The sequence below is a fragment of the Ambystoma mexicanum genome, chromosome 5p, assembly GCF_040938575.1.
Source record: "Ambystoma mexicanum isolate Mex_15411 chromosome 5p, UKY_AmexF1_1, whole genome shotgun sequence".
NCBI classification, from domain to species: Eukaryota; Metazoa; Chordata; class Amphibia; order Caudata; family Ambystomatidae; genus Ambystoma; species Ambystoma mexicanum.
In genome coordinates this window covers 553,349,395-553,363,705 of record NC_090930.1, presented here as the reverse complement: position 1 = coordinate 553,363,705, position 14,311 = coordinate 553,349,395, and the positions used below count along the sequence as shown (strand labels likewise).

The 14,311-nt window shown below is 45.5% G+C and overlaps 1 protein-coding gene across 3 annotated transcripts in view; it reads left to right on the top strand.

The window, feature by feature from the left end:
• Nucleotides 1–14,311, top strand: part of OCRL (OCRL inositol polyphosphate-5-phosphatase) — a 1,330,750-nt gene that overhangs the window by 346,171 nt on the left and 970,268 nt on the right. For all 3 annotated transcript variants that reach the window (XM_069612980.1, XM_069612981.1, XM_069612979.1), the window contains one exon: nucleotides 3,109–3,223. In XM_069612980.1, the coding sequence (XP_069469081.1) occupies nucleotides 3,109–3,223 (115 nt within the window). The remainder of the gene's footprint in view (nucleotides 1–3,108; nucleotides 3,224–14,311) is intronic.

Here is a 14,311-nt window from a genome sequence, read left to right as displayed (position 1 = left end):
ACCGATGTCGCCGACCGGAGCCGCAGTGCTCCCGTTGCCTAAAGAACTCTTGGCCCAAGGATGCTCTCGTCCGCATCATCGCCCGTCTGATCCCACTGGAGAAGGCCAGGCCGTCGACGTGCCGAGGAGCATCCACCGGTGGATTTCCCGCCACCCAAAGACTACAGAGACGCCGACGACTCGACGCCCTTGCTGGGCCACAGTTCTTCCAACTCTTTGCAGTCCAGAACTATCGACATCGAGGTGCCCTGCATGCCTCTTCCTTGCAGGATGTTTACGCTTCCCCGCCGACGAGCACCGCTAGGAAAGAAGCTGCCACTTCACTGCCGTAGTTCACTCTGTTCTCGTTGGACATTCGACGACCCGTGACTCCTGCCTTAAAGGGAGGGCACTCAAGAAGGGCCGTCGATTCCCCGATGAGGAAGGCTACAACGCCAGGTACTTTGGGGTTGCAGAACTATTGGAAAGTCTCTTGTGAACAATATATGGACTGGGCTTGTGATATATCTTTATTCTACAGGTTGCCCAGGTGGAGGTATCTGCACACAGAACTGTGTCTAACGGTAGGGGCCAGTATTCTGCCATTTGTTCTAACCAACTGCTTTCCTCTCATATCTATTGTTGGTTTCCTTTACAAACTGATTTTTGTGACATTTAACTGTACAGTTGATGCACTTTAAAGAGATCTAATAATAATTGTGGTTCTATGTAGAACTGTATATTTGCCATTATAGATAACCGAGTACAAAGTGAGTTATCGTGATATTGTACATAACCTTGAATATTAATTATATAAAGACTGTGTTTTAACTAATACAGTGTGCAGACATTCTTTGGTGGGTGCTTGGGGACTACGCTGTACTTAAGAACCAGCCTGCATCACCTCCTGAGAAGCTAGGCCTTGATTGCTCGACCACGTACCAATAATAGAGAATCTTGGCTGGGGTCCTCTGTGCCTCTCCTCTGCCATATAGAGAGCAGGAGTACAGACACCCTCTCCGGTCCTTTACAGGGTGCAATGGTAAAAACCTATGAAATTCAGTGAAAAAACTTTGTTAAAGCAATGTTATGGTTACAAGTAAAACGGAAAACCCCAGAAATTTGCCAGTTATGCAATGCATACATTAGTTTTCAAAAATGGATTAGCAGAATTTGTTAATTAACATTTTCTTGATTAGCAAACACACCCATTTCATTAGCAATATTGTATTAATTTTATAATGTGACCAGACATTATTTGTTCACAAAACATAAAATAAGCAACAATACAGCCCTTTGGGTAAAATGGTGCATGTCACCGCAAAACCACTTTGTTTGGCACACCTCTGCCACACAGTGGCAAACCATGCAGAGTGAAGCTTTTATTTAACATGAATTGCAAACAAGTAAATGTTAAATAAAGGTTTCAAAGATCTCCTTCAAATGGTTCTAGCCCTTCATACACAAAAGATTCTGATAAATGTAACATATCTCTCTTGTAAGTAAAAATGCCTTGTAAGCAATGCTCGATATATGAGCCTGTAATATATGATCCTGTAACCTAAGAAATGTAATGTAACTGTAATATATGATCCTGTAACCTAAGAAATGTAACGTATTCATGTACCTGTAACCCAAGATTTATTTCTCTGCAAGCGCTCAGTTGCTTAACGGCCAGGTGCGCTCTATAAATAAATAAACAATACAATACAATACAATAAAAATCTGTTAGACTATGCGAGTGGCCGAAGGGACTTTGCATTCCCTGTATGAGTGTCTGTAAAATGTAAAAGGTTAGCTACATGAATGTACACAAATAGATAGATATGATAAAAAAAGGCTCTGAAAAAAGTTTGGCTAGTCCTCTCCCACAGGTACTAATATGTAATGCAATCATAATCCTAGAGCAAAGCGAGCTCTGGAGGCAAACCTCAGTGTATGGTAGTACAGTAGATCTCTAATTGTACTGACTGGATGGAACTATTGATCACTGCTTTGTGTTAATATCTAGTTAGCTTGGTGTATTCATTATGTAAGACCTTAGAAAGTAGGAGACTAAGCAGAGTGAATGGTTTAGCAGGAGAACTGGGCAAACTAGGTGGAACATTGCAGTTGGCGGCCATCTCACTCTCGGAGTAGCTGGTATAAAGTAACAGGTTGATGAGATAGAGAACGTCAAGGATTATAGGATTAGCTCATGAGTTGACCACCATCTGCACAGTTGAATGCAACCAGAAAGTTACAGAACTAGGCTTGCCATCAAATGACTTTGTTCATGTACATTTCCAAATTTCTTCCCCAACAAAATGAAATATAGTTGACACTATGAGATTTAGATACACAGACCTAAACGTTGCTGGAAAGCATTGAGACAATGCAGTGTTTTACAGTAGCAATGCTTTAATTATGCATTATGTTGGAATTGCATGACTGCGTTTAAACAAAAAAAAATTGTTCGCACACACCTGTCTTTGCCAGACAGGATTTAGTTAGCATAATAAAAGTAACCTCCAGATTACTTCAGGTTTGCAATTATTTGAAAAGAAAAATAAATCTTGCCCCACCCCCACACAGGCCTTTGCCACTTCAGGAAGAGAGGATTACTGGTGCACTATTTCTCCATTAGCCCCTTTGAACCTGCAGTCAACAGAGAAAAGAGTAGAGAGAGCCCTGAAGGCAAGAGCAGAATATCGGGCAAACTGTGCTTTGATTAAACAGGGCAACTTAAATAGCTAGCTTTGCTACTCAAGTGTCAATTTAATTAGCAAACCTACAGAATTGCCTTGCAAATTGCTATGTGACACTGCTTATTTAATGCCTTTTTATGGTACGCTAAGCAGTGCTAAGACTAACACCCAGGACATCAAAGAGGACATCACTGATCTCTCATACTCATTGACCAGCCTTTTTCCCTTGGTTAAGGAAATAGCAATTTTAGATACATTGAGAAGTGCATGTCTGTTTTTTAGCTTCATGTCATTCAGACCACCCGCATATTTCTGCCCTGCCTATTCCCCTGCCGTAACATTATGCCTCCAGAAAAGCTGGTGTAGTGTTCTGCTGATAAAGTTGTGAATGCATCTGTAGATGATCAGAAATACATGACATTAACCATGACATGTTCTTTAGTTTTCAGGAACTGGATCTCAGCAAAGAGGCCTTTTTTTACTTTGACTCTGGAAAAGAGCAAGAGTGGCTGGAGGCTGTCGAGAAGAGTTTGCACCCTAAAGCCAAATATCGTAAAGTATGTTGTATATGACCATTTCTTATTGTGTGTGTGTTGCATTGGGCACAGGAAAGACAGACACCTTTATCTTTGCATTATTAACATATTATGTTATTTGGCATTTGCAAAGCAGCCAACTGCCATGTGTTTGGGCTTGTAACACTGAGTGTTATTTGATATTGCATTGCTGCACTTAAATGGGTTTCTAGTATACTGTAGTCTGAAACATAGCATACATTGCATTCATAAGAACTGTGTGTGGTTGAGGTGTACTTTGTGCGGCCACATCTGTAGCTTGTGTTAGTTTTTGTGAAGCCAATTAGAAGTGAGAAAAATGTGATCTTGGGTGCAGCAGAAAGTCTACCCATGCCAGAGATGAAAGGTTTCCCTTCCGTTATGAATTATTGGAAGGAGGTAGCCTATCAGATCCTCCATCCGGGCCTGGACATGGCAGACTGTGTGGCGAGAGCCAGGGTCCCGGCTCCGTCATAAACCACAGACATTAATGGATGCAAATGCCTGGGTTTCTTCCCTGATATCCAGGCTAAGCTCCTGGATAAGCCCTTCGACAATAACCACCTCTGCAGTCAACAGGCAGATGAATCATTGGAAAAATGTTATGCCTCCAAAGCCGCTGCAAAATCCATTAGGTTGCCAGTCTGACAACAGCCTACTCTGAAGGCACCATGAAGCAAGATACAGACAACAAATTAAAGCTTCTAACAAATATCTTGTATCAACTTAGATGTCAGGATGGTGTAAGACCTAACTTGGCCTATGCTAAGATGGGATTTCCCTACCTAAAGAAACTAAGGATAGTCTGAGTCAGTACGTTCAACTTGGTCCATCTGTGTCCAAAACCTGTACTTGCCCTCACAACTAAAGCTGAACAATAGGGATGTCAACAATGAAAGAAATAGTGTTCCAACTAAAGTTCTGGGATTCTTCCTGCTCTTGGCTTACTTTCCAGCTCCCGTTCCCCAAGTTGAAATCAGTTCCAAAAGCCTTGGGGTTCCCAATCCCCAAGAAGACAACACAGTTCCAAAATTAGTCTTGGGGTTCTTTTCCCCAAGGCAACAATACAGTTCACAATGTCTCATGTTTCCCTTCCCCAAGACGTCTGCTCTTCCAGCTTGCCAACTCAAAATCCATTTCAAGTCTCTTAATTCTCAAAACCAGTTCCAGGTTGACTTTACGATCCTTCAGGTTGAGTTGATACATATTGCTATCTTTCGCATTCACTTCAGCAATCTAATTCACAAGTGGAGATTCTTTATCTTTACTTTTCTTGGCTTTTCCAGACAGGGTATCCTCTGTCTAGGTGCACTTGTCGGACCACACGGTTCACCCATTACAGGTCACGCAACCAATAACCCTAGGCTTTCTTGCCCACAAAGGTTTCTCTCTCACTGCACCTGTGCTTCGGTTTGCATTTGACTTCTCCTTGACAGTCTTTTGGCTTTGCCACAGTGTGTTCTTCCAAACAACTCACTCCGTGGTGCTCACTCTCTTCCACCACCTTGCTTTCACAATCTTCATGAGTGCTCATCACTTTGCTTTTCACTTTATTCATAAGGAATCATTATTTGTCTTTAAATTTACATTTTGTGTTTTTTACACATGCTTTTGTTTCATTTGGAAGGCTTATCAAAGCCTTCCTTTAGTTTAGTATTCAATAATGCATGCTTTTTATTCAGGTTCTTTTACTTATAGTTCAGCATTTACTTGTGTTCAAAAAGCCTTCACTTTGGGTTCACTATTACTTGTACATATATTTTAGTTCATCCAGCATTACCATATGCCCCAGTTGTAGCTCCACGTGCGCCCTGCTACGAGTGGTCCCTTCAGTTAACTCATCGGTCTTCGGCAGCTCCTCTGGGGTGTCCCCTGTCTTCGTTCTCCTGCCGTTCGTCAGCTCCATGCACCCATCTCTGAATCTCTGCAAGCCGCGCTCGTATACTGCGAATCTCGCTGTGGGTAGCTGGTACCTCCGCTCCTCACTCGCAGATGCTACTGCAGGCCTGCAGCACTTGGGGATCTTCCGTGCCCCACAGCTCCGGATAGAGGAGACTCTGGCAGCTTCAACCCTCTCACAGCCTGCTTGGGGCCCAGGCATACTGGTCTCTCGTCTGCAGTAGCCGACGTCTTGGCCTCCAGGTAGGACTCTCCTCAGCAGCCCTCTTCTGGGCAGGAATTCTCCCCTTTCAGGCCCGTCTCTCCCAGCCCGGCTTCTCTCCTGCTGGTTTCCCCTTTTTTCGCTGGCGGCCCCACCTTTTATGCACCTGTAACCTGTTAACAGGTTGCAGGTGCGAACCTGACAATTCAGTTGCCTGACCACAATTATTTAGGTTCTCTGGACATGCCTGACACTTCCAGTAGTTTCCAAGTCTCTTTCTCGTCACAGTACCAGAGTGATGTAGCTAAATGTTAGTGTGTACAACTCCTAGTCGCCTTCCTCGTCTCAGTACTAGATTGGTGTGACTGAGGGAAAATAAGCAGAGCTCAATGGCAACAACCTATGAAGGTAGGGGGAGCGTGGGGTTTATTATTACAAGGGAAATGGGGATACCGTGCCTCACCTAAGGACATCTTTTCCCTACTCTCCAAGGACCCTGCACCCAGGTGATTCTCTCTCGCATCTTCACCCCGAGGGTCAGGATCCACAAGCAATGGCCTTTACCTGGCCACCTGAGAAGAGGATACAAGGGGAGTAGGTGTGAAGATGCCCTCACATTTCTCACACTCCCTCCTCTCTCTCCATAGGTCATTTCTTTTGGGACTTTTCCTCCTTTGGCTACTGCATAAAAGGTTAGGCGCTGTCTGGCAAGGTCAACAGCATTTTCCCCATCAGAGGGGATGTTTCGTCTACATCCATCCCCTCTGGGTTCCAGGTCAAAAACCCCTCTGAAACAGACTTCCTCCACTCCTCTCCAGTGGGGGCGAGGCGCTTTTCTTGCACACCATGGAGTGGCATTTAACCACTTGGGATGCCTGGGCCTTACAGGTTGCAGGGATATTGCCTTCCATTAATTTAACGTCATCCAAATTCTCCTTCTCGTTCCCCCTCCTCCATATGCCCTCCTGCTGGAGGAAGTTCATCAACATCTTGCTAAGTGTGCCATAGAGCAGGTGCCTTTTCTGCCGGAGAGAGGAAAGGCTGATACTCCTTACTTTCTGGTATAGAAAGAGGACAGAGTCTTTCTTTAAGCACGATCACATCTAACATCGGTGCACTCAGATGGTGAGGCATTTCTCAGCCAAGGGCCAGTCTAACAAGCAAGATGGACTCTTGTCCAGCGCAGCCCTCCCGTTCCCACACTATATTGGCAGATCATATTTCTTCTTTCCTAAATCAATGGAGGCAGATAACATTGAACAAATGGGTACCTTCAGTAGTGGCTCATAGCCACACCCTCAACTTTATCAAATGGCGCCAACAAATACCCCTTCCCGGCAAGCCAGAAAACATCTTTATGCGCTTCAAGTGGAAGTGCAATTGCTCTTGCCCAAGGAAGCCACAGAGTGAGTCCCTCATTCTCAAAAGAATGAAGGCATCTTCTCTTTGTATTTCCTGGTCTGGAAAAAGTCAGGTGGATGGAGACCCATTCTCGACCACTGTTATCTCAAAAGATTACTCGGCTCCCAATCACTCCAAAACATATGGTACAGAGGATCCTCATCTGGCTTTCCAAGGGAGACTTTGGGCCTCATTACGACTTTGGAGGCAGCCATGGTGCCATTAGCACCATGGCTGCCTCCAAAGTCGTGTCCGGGTCCGGGTTCTCAGAATGGGGACTCACCGGGTCATTCCAACCTTGGAGGACCCGGTAAGTCCCCATTCTGAAAACCATGCCCCATTCACATTCGAGCCCCCATAGGGCTCAATAGGAATGGGGAAGGAGCTAATAACGGGCTCGCAAATAGCAGACCCATTATTAGCTCCCTGGTCCCTTAGCGGCTCCCGCTAAGGGCGGTTGGTAAAACCAGCCGGCCTTAGTGGGAACCGCTAAGGGACCTCGGAATGCGGCGATAAGGGGTTAACGGCACCGGCATCCTTACCTGTGCCGTTAACCCCTTACCGCCAGCCTCGTAATGAGGCCCTTTGTTGTCCCTATACGTGGAGGATGCTTGCTTCCTCCATGTCCCCATTCACCACAGTCATTACAAGTTCCTGCGCTTCATGATGTCAGGTGGTCATTTTCAATTTAAAATCCTCCCTTTTGGCATTTTGTCCTCCTCAAAGGTGTTTAGGAAATACCTTGGTCCAGGTGCAGCACCTCTCAGGAAGTCATAGATAAACCTTTATCATTACTTTAAACGACTGGCTGATCTGATTCCCCCTACCCTCATCCAGGTCCTGAAACACACAAGCCACAAGAGTATGTCTAACACCATTGGGCTTCTCGCTCAATTACAAGAAGTCCTCTATCATTCCGTCTCAGTAAATGGTATTCAAAGGAGCAGACCTGGATACGACCACTTCGACTCCAACCCAGTCTGCCGACAGGGGCCGCATAATACTGTCAACATTTTGAGTTTTGACACTGAAACAGGTTTGCTCAGTACGAGTGATAAAGTCTCTCTTGGGGCATGATGTCCTCCTGCATGCCGTTCATCAGGAATTGCAGACACCACAAGCATCCCCTGCAAGAATTCCTAGATACCGATTGGAACCCCCGTTGGAAGTGTCGGGACATTGGGATGACAAGCTCTTTCTAACCAAAACGCTCTACAATGGTTTTCGTTGGTGGGCAAACATCACCACCCTTACCATCGGGGCACATTTCACACTCCTGTATCAAGTCACCATGACAACAGATGCCTCCATAGTGAGCTGGTGGCACCCACATTGCCAGTCTTCACTCCAGAGGCCTATGGTGAACGAAAGGAAAGTCACTGCATATCAATGTGTTAGAACTCTGGGCAGTTTTCTGGGCACTCAAGTCTTTCCTGTCCCACCTGCGGTGATGAGTAGTACGTACAACACAACCACAAAGTTCTAAACCCAAAAACAGACACTAGATCTGATTCCATCCTCCTAGGCTCGAGCACTGTGAAAGAGGGCTCTAGTCTAGGGAATGTTTCTGTCTCCCTTTCACCTTCTGGGAATACACACCCCTGTGGCTGATTCCCTCTGTAGGGACCTCGGCTGCTGCCATGAATGGGAGCTTCTAAAAAGCCATGTGTAAGGCCTTTTCCGGATATGGGGTGAGGGAGACCGGACATAGACCTGATCACCCCAAAGAACAACTCCTAATATGCAGGGATTGTCTATACGGTAGGTTATCCCTTAAGGATCTTCGATGCTGGCTGCAGTACAGCCATAGGGCATTACGGTCCGTTTCTTTACAAAATAAGAATTAAGCCACCGCTGAAAATCTAAACTTTCTTTGGTGCCTTGCCAAATGGAGAAAATGTCGTTGATGTATCGTCGCCAACTTAAGATCAATGCATGATATGGATTGTTGTGAAAAATAAACTGATCTTCAAAGTCGGCCATGTATAAATTGGCCAAACTGGGAGCGAAAGCCGCTCCCATGGCAGTGCCATGTTTCTGTAGGTAAAGTTGGTTGGAAAGGTCAAAGAAGTTATGGCATAGTGTGATTTGCAGAAGTTCCAAGATAAAATGAGTGGAGATGGCATGTGGACTGGTACGACCATCGAGCTTACATCTGACAATATCACATGCCTCCTTTTGGGGGATATTTGTGTAAAGAGCGGATATATGGAGTGTTACCAAGTAATGGTTAGCTGCATCAAAGGGCAGGCCTTCAAAGGCATTAATGGCTGATGTGGTATCTTTAAGGAAGGCAGGAGAGTGCTCTGCTAGGGCTAATTCGATATACTGACCGCAGGATTCCAATATAGATCCACAGAGGGAGACTATAGGCCGCCCTGGTGGGTTCACTTGGTCTTTGTAGACCTTAGGTAATGCATACATAGTTGGTATGCAACAATCTTGCGTGGTCAAAAAATGTGCCTCCTCCTTGGTTAAGAAACCTTCAATGGCTGAGGTGCAAAGGGCTTGGAAAGGGACCATCAGCTCATCGGTCGGATCAACCAAAATGTTAATGTAGTGATTGGTGTTGTCAAGCAATGGCTGCATAATCCTGTGGTAGGGGTTTTTGCTTAATATGACAGTCACCCCGCCCTTGTCAGCTGGTTTTATTATGATATCTTTATTAGCTGCCAAATATTTGAGAGCTTGGTTTTCACCTTTGGAGAGATTAAGGTATGATGGGCCTGAAAAATTGTCATGGAGAAGAGAGGGCAGGGACCTCATAATCATGTTTTCAAACACAACAATCTCTGCTGGGACTGTACGATCCCCAGGTCCCGTAAACGAGCCTCAGAGCTAATAGTGTGATGCATGAATAAATCCAGTAGCCGAATGGAGCGAAAAAATCTTTTGAGTTCAAGTTAGGTATTTTTAAGGGACTGATTCTGGGAGGGCACGAAACCCAAACCTTTTTTTAAGTGCTAATGTCTCAAAAGTAGCAAGTTGATGGTCTGACAGCTGATAAGAAGCTGTCGCCTATCGAGGAGCAGGGCGAGATGGGGCGCAATAGGATATGCACCATTTGCGTTCGGCCTGCTTACGGGCAATCCGCAACTCAGCCAAATTGTCCGTGAACCAAAGCCGAGAAGGCCGGCCACAAGGTTTGCAAGTTATAAGGAGAGGCCAGTGCATCCGCTGCAGCAGAGACAGCCAGAGCAAGAGTCTGGAAATTGCATGCGGCTCCGCCTAATTGCCGCTGAGTGATGGCTGGAATAATGTCAAGGTGCTTGACCTTTCCCCACTGCCTTTTAGGGGATGGTGAGTGGCACCGGGGGCAGCGCTAAAGAGAATTCCGCTGAAAAAGGAATAATAACGTGATCGGACCATTACACCGGAAATTATGTAAATGAAGAAATGAACAGGGTGCGGGGGGGAGAGATCCAGAGTGTTTCCTGAATGGTGAGTAGCACCCACTACTAACTGGGTAAGGCTCATCTCCAATAAGTGGAGATGAGGAAGGCTGCATGCATATCCCTTGAATTATTAGGATGAAAATTAAAATCTCTCATAGGAATACATGCCTTCAGTCTGTTTACATGGAACTCTTTGGGAGCTTGATTAGGTCTTCCAAAGTCCACTAAATTGTTCACCTTGCCTAGTCTCAACTATCCAATAAGGACCAGACCATTTATCTTGTAAAGCTCTAGACCTTATAGGATTTATGATCAGGATTTTGTGGCCTGGGGAAAAATGAACAAGTAAAGCTTTCTGGTACTACCAATGTTTCACCAGTGCTTACACAGCCTTCAACTCATCATTGACCTGAGCCATCAGAAGGGCCATCCTCTTTCTTAAGCCCAGCACATATAATCTACTACATTTGTAGCAACAGAAGAAGTGGGGACTCCCATCCTTCCTTGACTTTATCTAGAGGTCCTGTGCTGGATCAGAGATAGGACTCGGTGTCATGCCCACTAGATCCCCACGGTTCCTTCATGCTCAAGGTGGAAGGACTTGGCTTTGCAGCAACGCCACCGACAGCACTCATAGGGCACTACGTTTCCCAGCAGAGCTTGCTCTCAGTTCACCCGTGGAATGCTTGCTTCTGTGCGTTCCATGCCTCGTCTGAATCCAATGTCCTATTTAGGCCACGCCCCCTCAGACGCCGTTTCTCCTAAACCGTTGTGTTACAGCAAGCAGCGCTTTTGCAAAACGTCCTCGTTTTTCCTGACTTCCTGGTATTAGAATCTGGTTTGCCCTACGGACTTCGTTTTTGGATCCGGTCTCCAACCCGACGCCACATACCTCAAGCCCTTTGTGTCCTCCTGATCAGACTGCCTTTTCGGACTGCCCCTTGGACGCCGACTTTATTTCTGGTAACCGGCACGGGATTGCTCATTCATCTGTATGGACGCTCTGCTGACGGTCTATTGATTGTATTTCCCTTGTAACCCTGGATTTTGTTTTGGACGCTGCCCGAACTTCCCTGGATTCTCTGCAGAAAAAAATAAGGGTGGGGCTCTTTTTGGTACTTTGGAATATAGACGCTCTGCTGGTACATTGTGGATTGTTTGTTTGTTTATTTATAGGGCGCCAGAAAACCCTTGGGTAGCTGGGCGCACAGAATAACAAGAATGCTTAGAACTTGGTTACAGGTTGCATATTACAGGTTGTAAGTAACATAAATTGTATACAGTAATTACATTATGTACATTCTATACATGTAAGGGTGTAAAGGTAACAAATTATATACAGTAAATACATTATGTACATTTTACATGTAAGAGTGGAGGGGTACGTGTGTCATCAGATCACAATGCTCAGGGTCACTGGTTTCAGAGGTCGTTGCGTCGAAGCCAAGTGCGCGTATGGTGCCTGAAGCTGTTGTAGGGCTGGTGCCTTCTTAGTTCAACTGGTAGGGCGTTCCAGTACTGGGCTGCTTGCACAGGGAAGCTATTACCTCCTGATTTTTTGTTTGTCGGAATCTAGGGGTTTGGAGGCAGAAAGAGTTGGCTGTTCTGGTTGGTCGTGCAGTGGTTTTTCTTATTATTCTATCCCTAATGTATGGGGGGGCTGCATTGTTCAGACATTTGAATGTTAGTGTGACAATTTTGAAGGTGATCCTATCGCAAATCTTTAGCCAGTTGTATTTTTCTCCGCACATTCGAGATGTGCTCTCTAGCTGGGATGTTCAGGGCCGTTCTGAGCGCTTTGTTTTGTAGGGTTTGAAGTTTATTGATGATGTATTTATTTGTGCCTGCATTAAGTGCATTGCAGTAATCCAGTTTTGAGAGGATTAGTGCATTGGCTAGGATAATGCAGCTAGCTGGTGAGAGGAAGGGTCTGCATGCTTTAATAAGTTTACCGGTATAGGCTGTCGATGAGGCCAGGGAGTTCACTTGTTTCCTTAGGGACAAAGTGGAGTCCAAATAGAAACCGAGGGTTTTCACCTCTTTGGCGACAGGGATTATATTGCCATCGATATTGAAGGAGCTGTAGTTGGCATCGTGTTTTTTTAGGTAGTTGGGTGAGCCTAGAATTAGGATCTCTGTTTTTTCGTCATTCAGGCAGAGGCCATGGGTTGCCATCCATGCCCGAATGAGGGTGTACATTTTGTTTACTAAAGCTGTATCCATAGTGAAATTGCCCGAAAGGGGGATGAGGATCTGGGTGTCGTCTGCATAACTTGTGTAGGTGACACCCAGTCTGTCCAATTTGTCGAATAGAGGTTTAGTAAAGATATTATACATCGTTGGCGAGACATAAGAGCCCTGTGGGACTCCACATGTTGTCTGGATAGGGTCTGCAGAGTCTAAGGTGGAGAAGACTTGCATGCTTCTGTTGTCCAGAAAGGATTGGATCCAGGCTATGGCTTCACTTGAGAAGTGGGCGGCTGACGCTAGGTGTTTGCAGAGTACTGCGTGGTCCACTAGGTCAAAAGCCGCCGACAGATCAAGGAGGAGTAGCATAGCTGTGTTTCCTTTATCGTTGAGCTCATCAATTTGGGCTTTAAGATCTATAAGGACGGTCTCAGTGCCGTGTTGCGGTCTGAAGCCCGATTGACGAGTGCCGAGGAGTTGGTTGGTCTCCAGGTATTTTTGGATTTGGAGATAGGCCACTCTGTCAATTATCTTCAGGAGGAAAGGGACAGTAGTGATGGGCCTATAGTTGGTGAGGATGGAGGGGTCTAAGGTTTGTTTTTTCAAGCAGGTGGAGAACCCAGGACTCTTTTAAGCTACTTGGGACGGTGCCAGATGAGAAGGAGGCATTGATGAGTTTAGTGACGAAGGGGGCAAGGTCTCTGGCGGCATCCTTGATTATCTGGGCCCGGCAGTAATCGCCTTTGCAATTGGATGGTTTTAGTGAGGCAATGATTTTTTCAGTTTCATGAGTGGAAAGTTTAGAGAATTTGAAGGGTCTTAGGCTAGGTTTGAGCGTGGGCGTGGGCGTGCTGGGAATTTCACTAGGAGGGAGCGAGGCTTTTTTATAGCAATTTTTGATTGTAGTGTTTTTACTTTATTTGCAAGGGCATTTTGGATATTTGTACACCATTGCTTGTCTTTGGGTACGTTATCAGGTGGTGATATGGGGGATTCGAGTTCTCGCAAGATTGCGAATAGTTCCTTTGTATTGGAGCATGCTTTGGAAATTCTGTCGTTATAGACTTCTTTTTTAGCTTGGATGATTGCTTTCTTATAATTCGTAGCGCACAGTTTGAGTTTGTTTATTTTCAGCTGTAGGGGAGTGTTGCCATACAGTTTCAAGCTTCCCTTTTTCCAGTCTCAGTTCTTTTAGATTGGGGGTGAACCAAGTATTAAGGTGGGATTGTTGTTTACTTTTACAGTTTTTCAGTGGGGCGATGGTGTCCATGGCTATGGCCATGGTGGTGTTGTATATTTTAACCATGGTGTCTGGGTCAGAATCAAATGGCAAGGCATTGACAGTTGGGCGGAGCAGGGGTAGGATATTGTCTGGTGTTATGTTTTTTTTCTGGATCTAGTAGGAACAGATGGTGCCATTGTTTTTTCAATTCTGGCCATCTTGTTAAGTGTTAAGTAGAAATTGATGAGGAAGTGGTCAGTCCAAGGCTGTAGTGTAATTTTAGTGATAGTAGTAGGGCAGTTGGAAGTGGCTACCCAGTCTAGTATTCTCCCTTTGTCGTGGGTTGGGTGAGGACTTTTTTGAGTGAGGCCATGCCCTTCAAGCATGGTAGCGATGGCTTGCGCTTGTTTGTCATTTGGGTCGTTAAGACCTAGGTTAAGGTCGCCAAGGATCATTGTCTGGGATGACTTTTTTGTGTTGCCCGCTAAGAGGCTGGATAATTCCTCTTCGAAAAGGCCTAAGGGACCTGGTGGCCGGTAAATGAGATAAATAGTTAGGGTTTGGCATGGGAATATCGGTAATTTAGCGGCCAGGAGTTCACAGGATTTTAAGGTGGGCAGTGTTGTTAACCTTACATTCAGGTTGGATTTGGCGATGATGGCTAAGCCACCACCTCTGGCGTTCGGGCGGTCTAGTCTTAGTAGTTGGTACTCTTCGGGTATTGCTAGGGAAAGGGCTGGACCTGCTGCGTCATGTAGCCAGGTTTCTGTGACTGCTAGGAGGTC